Source organism: Tachypleus tridentatus, chromosome 10 (genome assembly GCF_004210375.1).
Source record: "Tachypleus tridentatus isolate NWPU-2018 chromosome 10, ASM421037v1, whole genome shotgun sequence".
Taxonomy (NCBI): domain Eukaryota; kingdom Metazoa; phylum Arthropoda; class Merostomata; order Xiphosura; family Limulidae; genus Tachypleus; species Tachypleus tridentatus.
In genome coordinates this window covers 9,158,439-9,181,193 of record NC_134834.1, presented here as the reverse complement: position 1 = coordinate 9,181,193, position 22,755 = coordinate 9,158,439, and the positions used below count along the sequence as shown (strand labels likewise).

At 33.1% G+C, this 22,755-nt stretch overlaps 1 protein-coding gene across 1 annotated transcript in view; it reads right to left on the bottom strand.

Annotated features, from left to right (window-relative positions):
* LOC143228729 (uncharacterized) overlaps positions 1-22,755 on the bottom strand; it is a 101,784-nt gene that overhangs the window by 60,433 nt on the left and 18,596 nt on the right. The window contains exons 8-13 of the mRNA XM_076460020.1: positions 13,005-13,112; positions 11,268-11,384; positions 2,729-2,973; positions 1,797-1,870; positions 1,436-1,574; positions 442-505 (exon numbers count right to left, since the gene is read on the bottom strand). Coding sequence (XP_076316135.1) covers positions 442-505; positions 1,436-1,574; positions 1,797-1,870; positions 2,729-2,973; positions 11,268-11,384; positions 13,005-13,112 — 747 coding nt within the window. The remainder of the gene's footprint in view (positions 1-441; positions 506-1,435; positions 1,575-1,796; positions 1,871-2,728; positions 2,974-11,267; positions 11,385-13,004; positions 13,113-22,755) is intronic.

Here is a 22,755-nt window from a genome sequence, read left to right as displayed (position 1 = left end):
TTTGACAAACGTCAAAGTGACTAATGTCTACAGTGCAGGGCTAGAGTTTGACAAACATCAAAGTGACTAATGTCTACAGTGCTCGGCTAAAGTTTGACAAACATCAAAGTGACTAATGTCTACAGTGCTAGGCTAGAGTTTGACAAACATCAAAGTGACTAACGTCTACAGTGCTAGGCTAGAGTTTGACAAACATCAAAGTGACTAATGTCTACAGTGCAGGGCTAGAGTTTGATAAACATCAAAGTGACTAATGTCTACACTGCTATGCTAGAGTTTGACAAACATCAAAGTGACTGATGTCTACACTGCTATGCTAGAGTTTGACAAACATCAAAGTGACTGATGTCTAGAGTGCTAGGCTAGAGTTTGACAAACATCAAAGTGACTAACGTCTAGAGTGCTAGGCTAGAGTTTGACAAACATCTCTGACTTACAAACCTGCAAATGAGTGGTTTCTTCTTGTTTCCTTTTTTCTGCCTCTTCAAGTTTTTCCTTCCAAGACCTGAGTGTAAAGAATTAAGTGAACTTGCAGTATCATATTAAGATTAAAACCTGAGTGTAAAACATTAAGTGAACTTGCAGTATCATATTAGGATTAAAAACACTTTTTTATGAACTATTTCTGCTCCAAAATCATGGATAAGAGCAGAAAGTTTTGTTGCAAATAAAAACTTCTGAACATTTAAAACAAACCTTTCGTTTTGACTTTGCATTAAATGAATTACTGTGCACTTATGAGAATTGTTAAAAAGATAACTTGAGTAGGAAACAAAACATAAAAAAAACTTGGAAGAAACTGGTCACATTTTTTATAATCCATTTATTTTTTTAATTAAATTTGTATTACTTTGTCAAGTGCAGATTTCCATATCCAATACAGAAATGTTTCCCTTCATACAACATTCTTGTGGGTCTACTTATTGGTAACAAAGCTCCTAATAACATTTAACAGAACAAACTTAGACAATAAATATAAACTTTCTGATTATTCCAGCTTCCTTACGTTTACTAGCGTAAAATACAAACACTGCAGTGTAAAAACTGAAATTACTTTTCTCTAAGATGATAACACCATAGCAACAGTCAGTGTCAAAAGGATGCTCTCTATGTCTTTATGTTTGAACCTTTTTAAAATTTCTTATTTCACACTACAAGAAACATTGTTTATTTTGTTAAAGGTTGGTTTCAAACTCACTGACCCTTTAAGTAACATACATAAGGTCTCTAACGTTTGGAAAGATGAATCTTTACAAACAATTACAAGAGGAAATTAAATATAGAATGTTTCACACACATCAACCAATTAATGGATTTCACTGAATTAGTACTAAATTACTAACTTAGTTCGTTTTTTTTCACACATACCAATCAACTAATGATTTCTCTAGAGGTCTTATATTAATTAATTATGTTTTTATTTAGTTTCAATCACCTGGTTGTCTGATCAAGAAGGTTTTGAGATTCTTGAAGTTTTAACTTCAGGACAGCTATTTCTTCTACACATGCTGTATATTCTTCTGGTCTCATGGGTGCTTGTTGACTCCGGAGTCGCTCGACTTCAGCACGGAGCTCTTCAGAAAAACAATAACTGCTTGAATTTCAGAACCTCATTAACAAGCAATCTACTGAATAAAATATGTAATGTTATAAAAAAGTCTTTTTAAAAAAAGACATTACTATATGACTTCATTGAAAACAGCTATAACTTATGTGACACTTTCCCAAAGAATGTCAAATATGCAATTACCGATGCATACAGAACAGGTTTCTTTACATAAAACAAAACAGCTTACCTATAATTAATCGAACCTTGGGATCTTCATTAACTCTGGCAACATTAACAATATCTCTTGCCTGTTGAGCATATGTACAGGGAGCTAAGGAATCAATTATTTGAATCTGTGTGGTCATGATAACAGTTTGTTTACAGACAACACTGGCCTTTTAAAATATGTTAAATAAACTAAAAACTCAGTTGATCCTACGTGTTGTGAATGGTATTTTGTCCTAAACATGATTCAACACAATGCTCAAATACTACTTTCAAGGTATGGTATTCATAGATGATTTGTGATGACCAGAAACCCACTTGAAGTGAAAATGTATCTCAGGACTGCTTCAGATGACCAAAAAAGGTCAAAACGTTATTCTCTGCTTTATTAGCAAAAGTGTTGATGCCTGTACCAGACGTCTTGAGATACACATTCATAGATGAGCTCTGTAAATTTCATTCAAGGCTTATTAACATATTGTGACAGAAATCTGATGTACAGCACGGTTTGTTCTGTCGTGCCGAGAAACATTCTTAGACTAATAAATTATTAATTCTTGTTGACAAACAATTTCAACAGAACCAGTAAATCCTGGTTTTAGTGGAACATAATTCAGCTACTGGGACATTTCTCAAAATTGTTTTCAAATTTATTTATGTGACTAAATGTAGTACATGGAGATGCAGAACAATAAGAGATAGTATTTAAACACATTTTACTTTATTACAAATAAATAAACAGGTTATTTTCTACTAAATATTAAGTTTACAGCATATATCTACTTAAGTAAATAACTTGAACACGAAACATAAAAATTCCAATAATATTAATGACGAACACAAGGTTTATGTTGTAAAATGTAAATAACAAAACGTAGAAACTTACTTCGTTACTCTAATATTAACTCAGTGATAACACATTTGAAGACACACAAATATTTCAGTAAAGGATATCTCAGAGTACTCAACGTTTCTTCAACGTGATTGTTACAGGGGCTGATGGTAGCAATCATAGCAGTGCGAGAGTTCCCTCCAAGACTTTCTTTTAACAACCACGTTAAAACAGACTCTCGATAAGGGACGAATATGTTTTTTTTCTGCGTCGAGCTAGATGTAGAGGATCCCGATGTTCCGTGGCTTGCAAGGTGTGAAATGACTTTCCCCAGAGTTAACAAGGACTTGTTGATACTGACCCCTTCCTGTCAATATTATACCAGGTGTCAAACAGAACAGGAACTGTATCTGAATATAAACAACTAAGTAACACTGATACATCTTCAGCACCAACTGGACTGATTAATATATCCACCACAGAAACACAAACAAACAGACTGATTAATATAGCCACCTTAGAAACACAAACAAACAGACTGATTAATATAGCCACCTTAGAAATACACACAAACAGACTGATTACTATATCCACCTTAGAAATACACACAAACAAACAGACTGATTATATAGCCACCTTAGAAATACACACAAACAGACTGATTACTATATCCACCTTAGAAATACACACAAACAGACTGATTACTATATCCACCTTAGAAATACACACAAACAAACTGATTACTATATCCACCTTAGAAATACACACACACAGACTGATTACTATATCCACCTTAGAAATACACACACACAGACTGATTACTATATCCACCTTAGAAATACACACACACAGACTGATTACTATATCCACCTTAGAAATATACACAAACAGACTGATTACTATATCCACCTTAGAAATACACACAGACTGATTACTATATCCATCTTAGAAATACACACAAACAGACTGATTACTATATCCACCTTAGAAATACACACAGACTGATTACTATATCCATCTTAGAAATACACACAAACAGACTGATTACTATATCCACCTTAGAAATACACACACACAGACTGATTCCTATATCCTTCTTAGAAATACACACAAACAGACTGATTACTATATCCACCTTAGAAATACACACAGACTGATTACTATATCCATCTTAGAAATACACACAAACAGACTGATTACTATATCCTCCTTAGAAATACACACACACAGACTGATTACTATATCCACCTTAGAAATACACACACACACAGACTGATTACTATATCCACCTTAGAAATACACACACACACAGACTGATTACTATATCCACCTTAGAAATACACACACACAGACTGATTACTATATCCACCTTAGAAATACACACACACACAGACTGATTACTATATCCACCTTAGAAATACACACAAACAGACTGATTACTATATCCACCTTAGAAATACACACACACAGACTGATTACTATATCCACCTTAGAAATACACACAGACTGATTACTATATCCATCTTAGAAATACACACAAACAGACTGATTACTATATCCTCCTTAGAAATACACACACACAGACTGATTACTATATCCACCTTAGAAATACACACACACAGACTGATTCCTATATCCTTCTTAGAAATACACACAAACAGACTGATTACTATATCCACCTTAGAAATACACACAGACTGATTACTATATCCATCTTAGAAATACACACAAACAGACTGATTACTATATCCACCTTAGAAATACACACACACAGACTGATTACTATATCCACCTTAGAAATACACACACACAGACTGATTACTATATCCACCTTAGAAATACACACACACAGACTGATTACTATATCCACCTTAGAAATACACACACACAGACTGATTACTATATCCACCTTAGAAATACACACACACAGACTGATTACTATATCCACCTTAGAAATACACACAAACAGACTGATTACTATATCCACCTTAGAAATACACACAGACTGATTACTATATCCATCTTAGAAATACACACAAACAGACTGATTACTATATCCACCTTAGAAATACACACACACAGACTGATTCCTATATCCTTCTTAGAAATACACACAAACAGACTGATTACTATATCCACCTTAGAAATACACACAGACTGATTACTATATCCATCTTAGAAATACACACAAACAGACTGATTACTATATCCTCCTTAGAAATACACACAAACAGACTGATTACTATATCCACCTTAGAAATACACACACACACACAGACTGATTACTATATCCACCTTAGAAATACACACACACACAGACTGATTACTATATCCACTTTAGAAATACACACACACAGACTGATTACTATATCCACCTTAGAAATACACACACACAGACTGATTACTATATCCACCTTAGAAATACACACACACAGACTGATTACTATATCCACCTTAGAAATACACACACACAGACTGATTACTATATCCACCTTAGAAATACACACACACACAGACTGATTACTATATCCATCTTAGAAATACACACAGACTGATTACTATATCCATCTTAGAAATACACACAAACAGACTGATTACTATATCCTTCTTAGAAATACACACAAACAGACTGATTCCTATATCCTTCTTAGAAATACACACAGACTGATTACTATATCCTCCTTAGAAATACACACAAACAGACTGATTACTATATCCATCTTAGAAATACACACACACAGACTGATTACTATATCCTCCTTAGAAATACACACACACAGACTGATTACTATATCCACCTTAGAAATACACACACACACAGACTGATTACTATATCCACCTTTAGAAATACACACACACAGACTGATTACTATATCCACCTTAGAAATACACACACACAGACTGATTACTATATCCACCTTAGAAATACACACACACAGACTGATTACTATATCCACCTTAGAAATACACACACACACAGACTGATTACTATATCCACCTTAGAAATACACACAAACAGACTGATTACTATATCCACCTTAGAAATACACACACACAGACTGATTACTATATCCACCTTAGAAATACACACAAACAGACTGATTACTATATCCACCTTAGAAATACACACAAACAGACTGATTACTATATCCTCCTTAGAAATACACACACACAGACTGATTACTATATCCACCTTAGAAATACACACACACAGACTGATTACTATATCCACCTTAGAAACACACACACACAAACTGATTACTATATCCACCTTAGAAATACACACACACAGACTGATTACTATATCCACTTTAGAAATACACACACACAGACTGATTACTATATCCACCTTAGAAATACACACAAACAGACTGATTACTATATCCACCTTAGAAATACACACACACACACAGACTGATTACTATATCCACCTTAGAAATACACACACACACAGACTGATTACTATATCCACTTTAGAAATACACACACACAGACTGATTACTATATCCACCTTAGAAATACATTACTATATCCACCTTAGAAATACACACACAGACTGATTACTATATCCACCTTAGAAATACACACACACACAGACTGATTACTATATCCACCTTAGAAATACACACAGACTGATTACTATATCCATCTTAGAAATACACACAAACAGACTGATTACTATATCCACCTTAGAAATACACACACACAGACTGATTCCTATATCCTTCTTAGAAATACACACAAACAGACTGATTACTATATCCACCTTAGAAATACACACAGACTGATTACTATATCCATCTTAGAAATACACACAAACAGACTGATTACTATATCCTCCTTAGAAATACACACACACAGACTGATTACTATATCCACCTTAGAAATACACACACACACAGACTGATTACTATATCCACCTTAGAAATACACACACACACAGACTGATTACTATATCCACTTTAGAAATACACACACACAGACTGATTACTATATCCACCTTAGAAATACACACACACAGACTGATTACTATATCCACCTTAGAAATACACACACACAGACTGATTACTATATCCACCTTAGAAATACACACACACACAGACTGATTACTATATCCACCTTAGAAATACACACAAACAGACTGATTACTATATCCACCTTAGAAATACACACACACAGACTGATTACTATATCCACCTTAGAAATACACACAAACAGACTGATTACTATATCCACCTTAGAAATACACACAAACAGACTGATTACTATATCCTCCTTAGAAATACACACACACAGACTGATTACTATATCCACCTTAGAAACACACACACACAAACTGATTACTATATCCACCTTAGAAATACACACACACAGACTGATTACTATATCCACTTTAGAAATACACACACACAGACTGATTACTATATCCACCTTAGAAATACACACAAACAGACTGATTACTATATCCACCTTAGAAATACACACAAACAGACTGATTACTATATCCACCTTAGAAATACACACAAACAGACTGATTACTATATCCACCTTAGAAATACACACAAACAGACTGATTACTATATCCACATTAGAAATACACACAAACAGACTGATTACTATATCCACCTTAGAAATACACACAAACAGACTGGTTACTATATCCACCTTAGAAATACACACAAACAGACTGATTACTATATCCACCTTAGAAATACACACAAACAGACTGATTACTATATCCTTCTTAGAAATACACACAAACAGACTGATTACTATATCCACCTTAGAAATACACACAGACTGATTACTATATCCATCTTAGAAATACACACACACAGACTGATTACTATATCCACTTTAGAAATACACACACACAGACTGATTACTATATCCACCTTAGAAATACACACACACAGACTGATTACTATATCCACCTTAGAAATACACACACACAGACTGATTACTATATCCACCTTAGAAATACACACACACAGACTGATTACTATATCCACCTTAGAAATACACACACACAGACTGATTACTATATCCACCTTAGAAATACACACAAACAGACTGATTACTATATCCACCTTAGAAATACACACAAACAGACTGATTACTATATCCACCTTAGAAATACACACAAACAGACTGATTACTATATCCACCTTAGAAATACACACAAACAGACTGATTACTATATCCACCTTAGAAATACACACAAACAGACTGATTACTATATCCACCTTAGAAATACACACAAACAGACTGATTACTATATCCACCTTAGAAATACACACAAACAGACTGATTACTATATCCACCTTAGAAATACACACAAACAGACTGATTACTATATCCACCTTAGAAATACACACAAACAGACTGGTTACTATATCCACCTTAGAAATACACACAAACAGACTGATTACTATATCCACCTTAGAAATACACACAAACAGACTGATTACTATATCCACCTTAGAAATACACACAAACAGACTGATTACTATATCCACCTTAGAAATACACACAGACTGATTACTATATCCATCTTAGAAATACACACAAACAGACTGATTACTATATCCACCTTAGAAATACACACACACAGACTGATTCCTATATCCTTCTTAGAAATACACACAAACAGACTGATTACTATATCCACCTTAGAAATACACACAGACTGATTACTATATCCATCTTAGAAATACACACAAACAGACTGATTACTATATCCTCCTTAGAAATACACACACACAGACTGATTACTATATCCACCTTAGAAATACACACACACACAGACTGATTACTATATCCACCTTAGAAATACACACACACACAGACTGATTACTATATCCACTTTAGAAATACACACACACAGACTGATTACTATATCCACCTTAGAAATACACACACACAGACTGATTACTATATCCACCTTAGAAATACACACACAGACTGATTACTATATCCACCTTAGAAATACACACACACACAGACTGATTACTATATTCACCTTAGAAATACACACAAACAGACTGATTACTATATCCACCTTAGAAATACACACACACAGACTGATTACTATATCCACCTTAGAAATACACAAAAACAGACTGATTACTATATCCACCTTAGAAATACACACAAACAGACTGATTACTATATCCTCCTTAGAAATACACACACACAGACTGATTACTATATCCACCTTAGAAATACACACACACAGACTGATTACTATATCCACCTTAGAAATACACACACACAGACTGATTACTATATCCACTTTAGAAATACACACACACAGACTGATTACTATATCCACCTTAGAAACACACACACACAGACTGATTACTATATCCACCTTAGAAATACACACACACAGACTGATTACTATATCCACTTTAGAAATACACACACACAGACTGATTACTATATCCACCTTAGAAATACACACAAACAGACTGATTACTATATCCACCTTAGAAATACACACAAACAGACTGATTACTATATCCACATTAGAAATACATACAAACAGACTGATTACTATATCCACCTTAGAAATACACACAAACAGACTGGTTACTATATCCACCTTAGAAATACACACAAACAGACTGATTACTATATCCACCTTAGAAATACACACAAACAGACTGATTACTATATCCACCTTAGAAATACACACAAACAGACTGATTACTATATCCTTCTTAGAAATACACACAAACAGACTGATTACTATATCCACCTTAGAAATACACACAGACTGATTACTATATCCATCTTAGAAATACACACACACAGACTGATTACTATATCCACTTTAGAAATACACACACACAGACTGATTACTATATCCACCTTAGAAATACACACACACAGACTGATTACTATATCCACCTTAGAAATACACACACACAGACTGATTACTATATCCACCTTAGAAATACACACAAACAGACTGATTACTATATCCACCTTAGAAATACACACAAACAGACTGATTACTATATCCACCTTAGAAATACACACAAACAGACTGATTACTATATCCACCTTAGAAATACACACAAACAGACTGATTACTATATCCACCTTAGAAATACACACAAACAGACTGATTACTATATCCACCTTAGAAATACACACAAACAGACTGATTACTATATCCACCTTAGAAATACACACAAACAGACTGGTTACTATATCCACCTTAGAAATACACACAAACAGACTGGTTACTATATCCACCTTAGAAATACACACAAACAGACTGATTACTATATCCACCTTAGAAATACACACAAACAGACTGATTACTATATCCACCTTAGAAATACACACACACAGACTGATTACTATATCTACCTTAGAAATACACACAAACAGACTGATTACTATATCAACCTTAGAAATACACACAAACAGACTGATTACTATATCCACCTTAGAAATACACACAGACTGATTACTATATCCATCTTAGAAATACACACAAACAGACTGATTACTATATCCTCCTTAGAAATACACACAAACAGACTGATTACTATATCCTCCTTAGAAATACACACACACAGACTGATTACTATATCCTTCTTAGAAATACACACAAACAGACTGATTACTATATCCACCTTAGAAATACACACAGACTGATTACTATATCCATCTTAGAAATACACACAGACTGATTACTATATCCACCTTAGAAATACACACAAACAGACTGATTACTATATCCACCTTAGAAATACACACAAACAGACTGATTACTATATCCACCTTAGAAATACACACAAACAGACTGATTACTATATCCACCTTAGAAATACACACAAACAGACTGATTACTATATCCACCTTAGAAATACACACAAACAGACTGATTACTATATCCACCTTAGAAATACACACAGACTGATTACTATATCCACCTTAGAAATACACACAAACATTGCATTTCGTAAAACTGTAACTATACAAATTTAAACAAAGTTTTAACCAAGAAATGTATGTAAGGGTTTCAACTAACATTTTGATGCAAGGTTCACGTAAAACTAATTCAAACTAGAACCTGATAAATCAAATGGGGCTGGAATGAAACATCATTGTTTATACTAGTATTCTGTCTTTATGTTTCAGTTGAAACAGTCAAATAAATTGTATATCAAGTTTGAACTGTATTCGTATAGTTTTGTGATACGTTAACTTCCACTCAGAACAGAGAAACACATTAGTTAATACTGGTTAACAAAATTATTAGTATAATGTTCTAAGTTACAGCAGTGTCAGATCTCATCAGTCTAGCATGATTCAACTTCTTGAAATAAAAAAAACACACGACCAATCCCATAAAAGTTCTAAGTTGGACCTGGGAAAGTTTGTTGGATATTTGTACAAAGCTGGTTTCTGGGCTAACCAGTCCTAATTTTAAAATTAGAGACAAAAAGAAATGAAAGTCTGCTAATCAGCTTCAACCACTTCTGCTGGTCCTTACTTACAAAGACTTTCACAAAAGGAGTTTTAGTCATCACATTTTTAATGTAGTTTTTAACATTAATGTGTAATTAAAAATACTAAACTAAGTCTACACCAATGGTTTTTGTTATACACATTAGTGAACTAAATATAGATGGAACTGACCTTTAACCTTTCTCCTGAGGTATGTGTTGAATAAACCCTTTCACTTCCTGCGAGGTCCACTAGGTTTACTTTACTTTTTCTGCTGTGTTCGTGTTCCTCGTCTTCAATGTTCTCCGTCTATTACAATAAAACTTCAGAATCTCGAACACAAATAACACGAATGTTACAAACAAAAATGTTTCAGAAATTGTGATTTTTTTCTTTTTACCTCAAAGTGTGTCGAGTCAAAGAATAGTTGTTGTAACTATAAAACCTAGTCTGTACACCTGGAATATTCAAATCATGTAGTTTTCAGGCACTTAAAGCACAGCCATACTTTCAATTAAACTACCTGATATCACCTCTTGAACTGCAGCATTCAGTAAGCGGACTGTAAATGAGACTTCAGGTGTACAGCATTCTATGGCTGGATTATGTGTGATTGTTCCTCAATGGAATACTTATGTTTACCACCCCCTTAATTAATAAATACAGTTTCCAAATTTTCAGTCAATTTTGTTTGAACACAGAGAATTACTCAAGTGAACAACATTAACCTTTCCTTATTCTAGATGTGCCCAGAACTTGGTTCACTAACTGGCAGTTAACCATGTACTCTTGCAGGAAATATATCTCATGGTCTTCCAGAGTAGAAAGTTGTCTTTTCTGTTGCCAAATCAGTGACTAGGGGCCACCCCACCCTTATATTTGAATCAAAGTGGACAAAGGTTATGTGCACAGACAGCACAATGCAAGCAACCTGGTTTTGTTGTTGTTATGGTAATTTTAATAAAAGTCAGAACATTTCCTGTAAGGCACATTTTTTAACTTAAATTCAGGTTTTTGGATTAAAAGACTTGGTAATTTGGTTTTTTGTAGTTTTCTTTCACAATGTGGCTTGATTTTCATTTGGAAACTTTCCAATCACTTCTGTGTAACTTTGACAACTTTGTTGAACTGTGTCTCACTTTAACTTTTACACTTTGTTTTCACTTAGTAGATTTTTTGTTTCTTTACCTCTGGATATGACCATATGGAACTGTCAACAAAGGTTTCTTTTTGTTCATCCAAAACAAAAATTATCAATACCTGATCTACTTTTGTTTCATTGTGTTGTTTTTTTTATTGTTTTTGTCTGTTAAAGATTGTATTCTTTATATTTGTGTATGTTCACTCGTTTGTGACGAATGCAGTCAGAATATGGCAAGTTGTCTTCACTCTGTTATATAATAGTTATAAAAACATCTGTTAGCTCGAACTGACCGCTATATGAAAAATCTGTGCATTAAACTACACCACGAAGTTATTCATTACAAACTATAACATACAACCAACAACAGTACTGTTGTTTACCACAGACTGAGATAGCATACAAACAACAACAGTATGGTTGTTTACCACAGACTGAGATAGCATACAACCAACAACAGTACTGTTGTTTACCACAGACTGAGATAGCATACAACCAACAACAGTACTGTTGTTTACCACAGACTGAGATAGCATACAAACAACAACAGTATGGTTGTTTACCATAGACTGTGATAACATACAACCAACAACAGTACGGTTGTTTACCATAGACTGTGATAACATACAACCAACAACAGTACAGTTGTTTACCATAGACTGTGATAACATACAACCAACAACAGTACAGCTGTTTACCACAGACTGTAATAACATAAAACCAATGACAACACTGCTAAATGTTTCTCAGTTTATTACCACACAACCAATAAAGGTACCGTTACTCACCAGAGTTTGTGTTAATACTATTATGAAGATGGAATGTGATCGACTACTTTTGTCATTCATCCCTGTGGCTGCAGTGGCTCGCTGTTTATTTCCCAACATCAACCAGCTCTAAATGTGCAGAGAAACTAGATTATTGTAATGTTCCTTTGTAATACTAGTTTACAGAACAATGGGCAATACATGGTTACACTTTGACACAATTTACTAAATCCTGCATGTGGCAAGAATTGAAAACTGAAAAAACACGTGTCAGCACACAAATTATTTACAAAGACTAAAAATTGGCAAAGATAATTAAAGTACTTAATATTATTCACATATAAACAACTATGGGTTTTTTTTAATTTTGTGCTAAACTATACAAGGACTATAAGTGTTAGCCATCCCTAATTTAGCAGTAAAAAATTAGAGGGAAGACAGCTAGTCATCACCATCCACTGCCGACTCTGGGGCTACTCTTTTACCAATGAATAGTGGGATTGATATTATAATCCCCCTTCAGTCAGAAGGACAAGGATGTTGTGTGGGATGGGGATTTGAACCTCTGACCCTCAGATTGTGAGTCGAGTACCGTAACAACATGGCTATGCAGGGCCTGCCTGAAAAAAAACAGAAATAAAAGGTACAGGAAAGGATGTCGATGCTAAGGTTATATGTGATTCCTTGACAAGACAAGTGGTGAGGATAGTCTCTCGGGTAAATAAGGAGCATAGCACACAGGGGGAGGATATAACTGACAGGAGTTATAATAAAGGGGGCTAGCTGAGATACATGTAGGGGATAATGATGTGGTGAAAAGTATATCAGAGGAGCGAATTAATAACAAAGGGTTAATAAAAGCAGTTAAAGAAAAAAGACCATAGTTTAATTATATCAAGGATACTGTCCAAAATTAACTATGCAAATGAAGTTGTAATTAGGTCACTGGGGCTAAATGCTAAGCTTAGGTTAATATACAAAAATTAACAGACTAGCTGGTTGAACTTGTGGGATTTGTTCAACAGAAGAAAGGAGCTTTTTGAAATGGATGGTTTACATTTAAATATGGTAGGAATTGGCTTGTTTGTAAGGGTTATTAACTCCGCTGTATAGGAAGTTTTAAACTAGGACTAGACAGTGGGGAAAACCAGGAAAACTAAATGTAAAAAGGATGCAGAGAAAAGTCTAACATAAGAAATAAGTAAAGTAGTAGTTATAAGGATAGGACTAGTTGTTACTGTTGTAAAGTAGTAGTTATAAGGATAGGACTAGTTGTTACTGTTGTAAAGTAGTAGTTATAAGGACAGGACTAGTTGTTACTGTTGTAAAGTAGTAGTTATAAGGACAGGACTAGTTGTTACTGTTGTAAGGTAGTAGTTATAAAGATAAGACTAGTTGTTACTGTTGTAAAGTAGCAGTTATAAGGACAGGACTAGTTGTTACTGTTCTAAAGTAGCAGTTATAAGGACAGGACTAGTTGTTACTGTTGTAAAGTAGCAGTTATAAGGACAGGACTAGTTGTTACTGTTGTAAAGTAGTAGTTATAAGGATAGGACTAGTTGTTACTGTTGTAAATTAGTAGTTATAAGGATAGGACTAGTTGTTACTGAGGTAAAGTAGTAGTTATAAGGATAGGACTAGTTGTTACTGTGGTAAAGTAGTAGTTATAAGGTCAGGACTAGTTGTTACTGTTGTAATGTAGGAGTTATAAGGATAGGACTAGTTGTTACTGTTGTAAATTAGTAGTTATAAGGATAGGACTAGTTGTTACTGTTGTAAAGTAGGAGTTATAAGGATAGGACTAGTTGTTACTGTTGTAAAGTAAAAGTTATAAGGATAGGACTAGTTGTTACTGTTGTAAAGTAGTACTTATAAAGACAAGACTAGTTGTTACTGTTGTAAGGTAGCAGTTATAAAGATAGGACTAGTTGTTACTGTTGTAAAGTAGTAGTTATAAGGGTAGGACTAGTTGTTACTGTTGTAAAGTAGTAGTTATAAGGATAGGACTAGTTGTTACTGTTGTAAAGTAGTAGTTATAAGGACAGGACTAGTTGTTACTGTTGTAAAGTAGTAGTTATAAGGACAGGACTAGTTGTTACTGTTGTAAAGTAGTAGTTATAAGGACAGGACTAGTTGTTACTGTTGTAAAGTAGTAGTTATAAGGATAGGACTAGTTGTTACTGTTGTAAAGTAGTAGTTATAAGGACAGGACTAGTTGTTACTGTTGTAAAGTAGTAGTTATAAGGACAGGACTAGTTGTTACTGTTGTAAAGTAGAAGTTATAAGGATAGGACTAGTTGTTACTGTTGTAAAGTAGTAGTTATAAGGATAGGACTAGTTGTTACTGTTGTAAAGTAGTAGTTATAAGGACAGGACTAGTTGTTACTGTTGTAAAGTAGTAGTTATAAGGATAGGACTAGTTGTTACTGTTGTAAAGTAGTAGTTATAAGGACAGGACTAGTTGTTACTGTTGTAAAGTAGTAGTTATAAGGACAGGACTAGTTGTTACTGTTGTAAAGTAGTAGTTATAAGGATAGGACTAGTTGTTACTGTTGTAAGGTAGTAGTTATAAAGATAGGACTCGTTGTTACTGTTGTAAAGTAGTAGTTATAAGGGTAGGACTAGTTGTTACTGTTGTAAATTAGTAGTTATAAGGATAAAACAAGTTGTTACTGTTGTAAAGTAGTAGTTATAAGGATAGGACTAGTTGTTACTGTTGTAAATTAGTAGTTATAAGGATAGGACTAGTTGTTACTGTTGTAAAGTAGTAGTTATAAGGATAGGACTAGTTGTTACTGTTGTAAAGTAGTAGTTATAAGGATAGGACTAGTTGTTACTGTTGTAAAGTAGTAGTTATAAGGATAGGACTAGTTGTTACTGTTGTAAAGTAGGAGTTATAAGGATAGGACTAGTTGTTACTGTTGTAAAGTAAAAGTTATAAGGATAGGACTAGTTGTTACTGTTGTAAAGTAGTAGTTATAAAGACAAGACTAGTTGTTACTGTTGTAAGGTAGCAGTTATAAAGATAGGACTAGTTGTTACTGTTGTAAAGTAGTAGTTATAAGGATAGGACTAGTTGTTACTGTTGTAAGGTAGTAGTTATAAAGATAGGACTCGTTGTTACTGTTGTAAAGTAGTAGTTATAAGGGTAGGACTAGTTGTTACTGTTGTAAAGTAGTAGTTATAAGGATAGGACTAGTTGTTACTGTTGTAAAGTAGTAGTTATAAGGATAGGACTAGTTGTTACTGTTGTAAAGTAGTAGTTATAAGGACAGGACTAGTTGTTACTGTTGTAAAGTAGTAGTTATAAGGACAGGACTAGTTGTTACTGTTGTAAAGTAGAAGTTATAAGGATAGGACTAGTTGTTACTGTTGTAAAGTAGTAGTTATAAGGATAGGACTAGTTGTTACTGTTGTAAAGTAGTAGTTATAAGGACAGGACTAGTTGTTACTGTTGTAAAGTAGTAGTTATAAGGATAGGACTAGTTGTTACTGTTGTAAAGTAGTAGTTATAAGGACAGGACTAGTTGTTACTGTTGTAAAGTAGTAGTTATAAGGACAGGACTAGATTGTTACTGTTGTAAAGTAGTAGTTATAAGGATAGGACTAGTTGTTACTGTTGTAAGGTAGTAGTTATAAAGATAGGACTTCGTTGTTACTGTTGTAAAGTAGTAGTTATAAGGGTAGGACTAGTTGTTACTGTTGTAAATTAGTAGTTATAAGGATAAAACAAGTTGTTACTGTTGTAAAGTAGTAGTTATAAGGATAGGACTAGTTGTTACTGTTGTAAATTAGTAGTTATAAGGATAGGACTAGTTGTTACTGTTGTAAAGTAGTAGTTATAAGGATAGGACTAGTTGTTACTGTTGTAAAGTAGTAGTTATAAGGATAGGACTAGTTGTTACTGTTGTAAAGTAGTAGTTATAAGGACAGGACTAGTTGTTACTGTTGTAAAGTAGTAGTTATAAGGACAGGACTAGTTGTTACTGTTGTAAAGTAGTAGTTATAAGGACAGGACTAGTTGTTACTGTTGTAAAGTAGTAGTTATAAGGATAGGACTAGTTGTTACTGTTGTAAAGTAGTAGTTATAAGGACAGGACTAGTTGTTACTGTTGTAAAGTAGTAGTTATAAGGACAGGACTAGTTGTTACTGTTGTAAAGTAGTAGTTATAAGGATAGGACTAGTTGTTACTGTTGTAAAGTAGTAGTTATAAGGACAGGACTAGTTGTTACTGTTGTAAAGTAGTAGTTATAAGGATAGGACTAGTTGTTACTGTTGTAAAGTAGTAGTTATAAGGACAGGACTAGTTGTTACTGTTGTAAAGTAGTAGTTATAAGGACAGGACTAGTTGTAACTGTTGTAAAGTAGTAGGTATAAGGATAGGACTAGTTGTTACTGTTGTAAGGTAGTAGTTATAAAGATAGGACTCGTTGTTACTGTTGTAAAGTAGTAGTTATAAGGGTAGGAGTAGTTGTTACTGTTGTAAATTAGTAGTTATAAGGATAAAACAAGTTGTTACTGTTGTAAAGTAGTAGTTATAAGGATAGGACTAGTTGTTACTGTTGTAAATTAGTAGTTATAAGGATAGGACTAGTTGTTACTGTTGTAAAGTAGGAGTTATAAGGGTAGGACTAGTTGTTACTGTTGTAAATTAGTAGTTATAAGGATAGGACTAGTTGTTACTGTTGTAAAGTAGGAGTTATAAGGATAGGACTAGTTGTTACTGTTGTAAAGTAGTAGTTATAAAGATAGGACTAGTTGTTACTGTTGTAAAGTAGTAGTTATAAGAACAAGACTAGTTGTTACTGTTGTAAAGTAGTAGTTATAAGGACAGGACTAGTTGTTACTGTTGTAAAGTAGTAGTTATAAAGGCAGGACTAGTTGTTACTGTTGTAAAGTAGTAGTTATAAGGATAGGACTAGTTGTTACTGTTGTAAAGTAGTAGTTATAAGGACAGGACTAGTTGTTACTGTTGTAAAGTAGTAGTTATAAGGATAGGACTAGTTGTTACTGTTGTAAGGTGGTAGTTATAAAGATAGGACTAGTTGTTACTGTTGTAAAGTAGTAGTTATAAGGGTAGGACTAGTTGTTACTGTTGTAAAGTAGTAGTTATAAGGATAAAACAAGTTGTTACTGTTGTAAAGTAGTAGTTATAAGGATAGGACTAGTTGTTACTGTTGTCAAGTAGTAGTTATAAAGATAGGACTAGTTGTTACTGTAGTAAAGTAGAAGTTATAAGGATAGGACTAGTTGTTACTGCTGTAAATTAGTAGTTATAAGGATAGGACTACTTGTTACTGTTGTAAATTAGTAGTTATAAGGATAGGACTAGTTGTTACTGTTGTAAGGTAGTAGTTATAAGAGTAGGACTAGTTGTTACTGTTGTAATGTTAGAAATATAAGAAATGAAACAAATGACTTTAAAACACTGGTATCAATGAAAGATTCTGATGTAACAGGAATAACTGAAACATAGTTAAATATAGATGATTTTAATGACAGAAATTACATGGTTACAGGTTATTTAATAAGGACAAAGTATGATGGTTTATGTTTAGGTTTCTATTAGTGTATATAAAGTACAGGGTTACAGGTTATTTAATAAGGACAAAGTATGATGGTTTAGGTTTCTATTAGTGTATATAAAGTACAGGGTTACATGTTATTTAATAAGGACAAAGTATGATGGTTTAGGTTTCTATTAGTGTATATAAAGTACAGGGTTACAGGTTATTTAATAAGGACAAAGTATGATGGTTTAGGTTTCTATTAGTATATATAAAGTACAGTGTTACAGGTTATTTAATAAGGACAAAATATGATGGTTTATGTTTCTATTAGTGTATATAAAGTACAGGGTTACAGGTTATTTAATAAGGACAAAGTATGATGGTTTAGGTTTCTATTAGTGGATATAAAGTACAGGGTTACAGGTTATTTAATAAGGACAAAGTATGATGGTTTAGGTTTCTATTAGTGGATATAAAGTACAGGGTTACAGGTTATTTAATAAGGACAAAGTATGATGGTTTAGGTTTCTATTAGTGGATATAAAGTACAGGGTTACAGGTTATTTAATAAGGACAAAGTATGATGGTTTAGGTTTCTATTAGTGTATATAAAGTACAGGGTTACAGGTTATTTAATAAGGACAAAGTATGATGGTTTAGGTTTCTATTAGTGGATATAAAGTACAGGGTTACAGGTTATTTAATAAGGACAAAATGCATGATGGTTTAGGTTTCTATTAGTGGATATAAAGTACAGGGTTACAGGTTATTTAATAAGGACAAAGCATGATGGTTTATGTTTCTATTAGTGGATATAAAGTACAGGGTTACAGGTTATTTAATAAGGACAAAGTATGATGGTTTATGTTTCTATTAGTGGATATAAAGTACAGGGTTACAGGTTATTTAATAAGGACAAAGTATGATGGTTTATGTTTCTATTAGTGGATATAAAGTACAGGGTTACAGGTTATTTAATAAGGACAAAGTATGATGGTTTATGTTTAGGTTTCTATTAGTGGATATAAAGTACAGGGTTACAGGTTATTTAATAAGGACAAAGTATGATGGTTTAGGTTTCTATTAGTGGATATAAAGTACAGGGTTACAGGTTATTTAATAAGGACAAAAGTATGATGGTTTAGGTTTCTATTAGTGGATATAAAGTACAGGGTTACAGGTTATTTAATAAGGACAAAGTATGATGGTTTAGGTTTCTATTAGTGGATATAAAGTACAGGGTTACAGGTTATTTAATAAGGACAAAGTATGATGGTTTAGGTTTCTATTAGTGGATATAAAGTACAGGGTTACAGGTTATTTAATAAGGACAAAGTATGATGGTTTAGGTTTCTATTAGTGGATATAAAGTACAGGGTTACAGGTTATTTAATAAGGACAAAGTATGATGGTTTAGGTTTCTATTAGTGGATATAAAGTACAGGGTTACAGGTTATTTAATAAGGACAAAGTATGATGGTTTAGGTTTCTATTAGTGTATATAAAGTACAGGGTTACAGGTTATTTAATAAGGACAAAGTATGATGGTTTAGGTTTCTATTAGTGTATATAAAGTACAGGGTTACAGGTTATTTAATAAGGACAAAGTATGATGGTTTAGGTTTCTATTAGTGTATATAAAGTACAGGGTTACAGGTTATTTAATAAGGACAAAGTATGATGGTTTAGGTTTCTATTAGTGGATATAAATAAAGTACAGGGTTACAGGTTATTTAATAAGGACAAAAGTATGATGGTTTAGGTTTCTATTAGTGGATATAAAGTACAGGGTTACAGGTTATTTAATAAGGACAAAGTATGATGGTTTAGGTTTCTATTAGTGGATATAAAGTACAGGGTTACAGGTTATTTAATAAGGACAAAGTATGATGGTTTAGGTTTCTATTAGTGGATATAAAGTACAGGGTTACAGGTTATTTAATAATAAAGCATGATGGTTTAGTATGATGGTTTAGGTTTCTATTAGTGGATATAAAGTACAGGGTTACAGGTTATTTAATAAAGACAAAGCATGATGGTTTAGGTTTCTATTAGTGTATATAAAGTACAGGGTTACAGGTTATTTAATAAGGACAAAGTATGATGGTTTAGGGTTTCTATTAGTGGATATAAAGCACAGGGTCACAGGTTATTTAATAAGGACAAAGTATGATGGTTTAGGTTTCTATTAGTGGATATAAAGTACAGGGTTACAGGTTATTTAATAAGGACAAAGTATGATGGTTTAGGTTTCTATTAGTGGATATAAAGTACAGGGTTACAGGTTATTTAATAAGGACAAAGTATGATGGTTTAGGTTTCTATTAGTGGATATAAAGTACAGGGTTACAGGTTATTTAATAAGGACAAAGTATGATGGTTTAGGTTTCTATTAGTGGATATAAAGTACAGGGTTACAGGTTATTTAATAAGGACAAAGTATGATGGTTTAGGTTTCTATTAGTGGATATAAAGTACAGGGTTACAGGTTATTTAATAAGGACAAAGTATGATGGTTTAGGTTTCTATTAGTGGATATAAAGTACAGGGTCACAGGTTATTTAATAAAGTACAGGACAAAAGTATGATGATGGTTTAGGTTTCTATTAGTGGATATAAAGTACAGGGTTACAGGTTATTTAATAAGGACAAAAGCATGATGGTTTAGGTTTCTATTAGTGGATATAAAGCACAGGGTTACAGGTTATTTAATCAGGACAAAGTATGATGGTTTAGGTTTCTATTAGTGGATATATAAAAAAGCACAGGGTTACAGGTTATTTAATAAGGACAAAGTATGATGGTTTAGGTTTCTATTAGTGGATATAAAGTACAGGGTTACAGGTTATTTAATAAGGACAAAGCATGATGGTTTAGGTTTCTATTAGTGGATATAAAGCACAGGGTTACAGGTTATTTAATAAGGACAAAGCATATGATGGTTTAGGTTTCTATTAGTGGATATAAAGCACAGGGTTACAGGTTATTTAATAAGGACAAAGTATGATGGTTTAGGTTTCTATTAGTGGATATAAAGTACAGGGTTACAGGTTATTTAATAAGGACAAAGCATGATGGTTTAGGTTTCTATTAGTGGATATAAAGTACAGGGTTACAGGTTATTTAATAAGGACAAAGTATGATGGTTTAGGGTTTCTATTAGTGGATATAAAGCACAGGGTCACAGGTTATTTAATAAGGACAAAGCATGATGGTTTAGGTTTCTATTAGTGGATATAAAGCACAGGGTTACAGGTTATTTAATCAAGGACAAAGCATGATGGTTTAGGTTTCTATTAGTGTATACAAAGTACAGGGTTACAGGTTATTTAATAGGACAAAAGTATGATGGTTTAGGTTTCTATTAGTGTATATAAAGCACAGGGTTACAGGTTATTTAATAAGGACAAAGCATGATGGTTTAGGTTTCTATTAGTGTATATAAAGTACAGGGTTACAGGTTATTTAATAAGGACAAAGTATGATGGTTTAGGTTTCTATTAGTGTATATAAAGCACAGGGTTACAGGTTATTTAATAAGGACAAAGCATGATGGTTTAGGGTTTCTATTAGTGTATATAAAGTACAGGGTTACAGGTTATTTAATAAGGACAAAATATGATGGTTTAGGTTTCTATTAGTGTATATAAAGCACAGGGTTACAGGTTATTTAATCAAGGACAAAGTATGATGGTTTAGGTTTCTATTAGTGGATATAAAGCACAGGGTTACAGGTTATTTAATAAGGACAAAGTATGATGGTTTAGGTTTCTATTAGTGGATATAAAGTACAGGGTTACAGGTTATTTAATAAGGACAAAGTATGATGGTTTAGGTTTCTATTAGTGTATATAAAGTACAGGGTTACAGGTTATTTAATAAGGACAAAGTATGATGGTTTAGGTTTCTATTAGTGGATATAAAGTACAGGGTTACAGGTTATTTAATAAGGACAAAGTATGATGGTTTAGGTTTCTATTAGTGTATATAAAGTACAGGGTTACAGGTTATTTAATAAGGACAAAGTATGATGGTTTATGCTTCTATTAGTGGATATAAAGTACAGGGTTACAGGTTATTTAATAAGGACAAAGTATGATGGTTTATGTTTCTATTAGTGGATATAAAGCACAGGGTTACAGGTTATTTAATCAGGACAAAGCATGATGGTTTATGTTTCTATTAGTGTATATAAAGTACAGGGTTACAGGTTATTTAATAAGGACAAAGTATGATGGTTTAGGTTTCTATTAGTGGATAT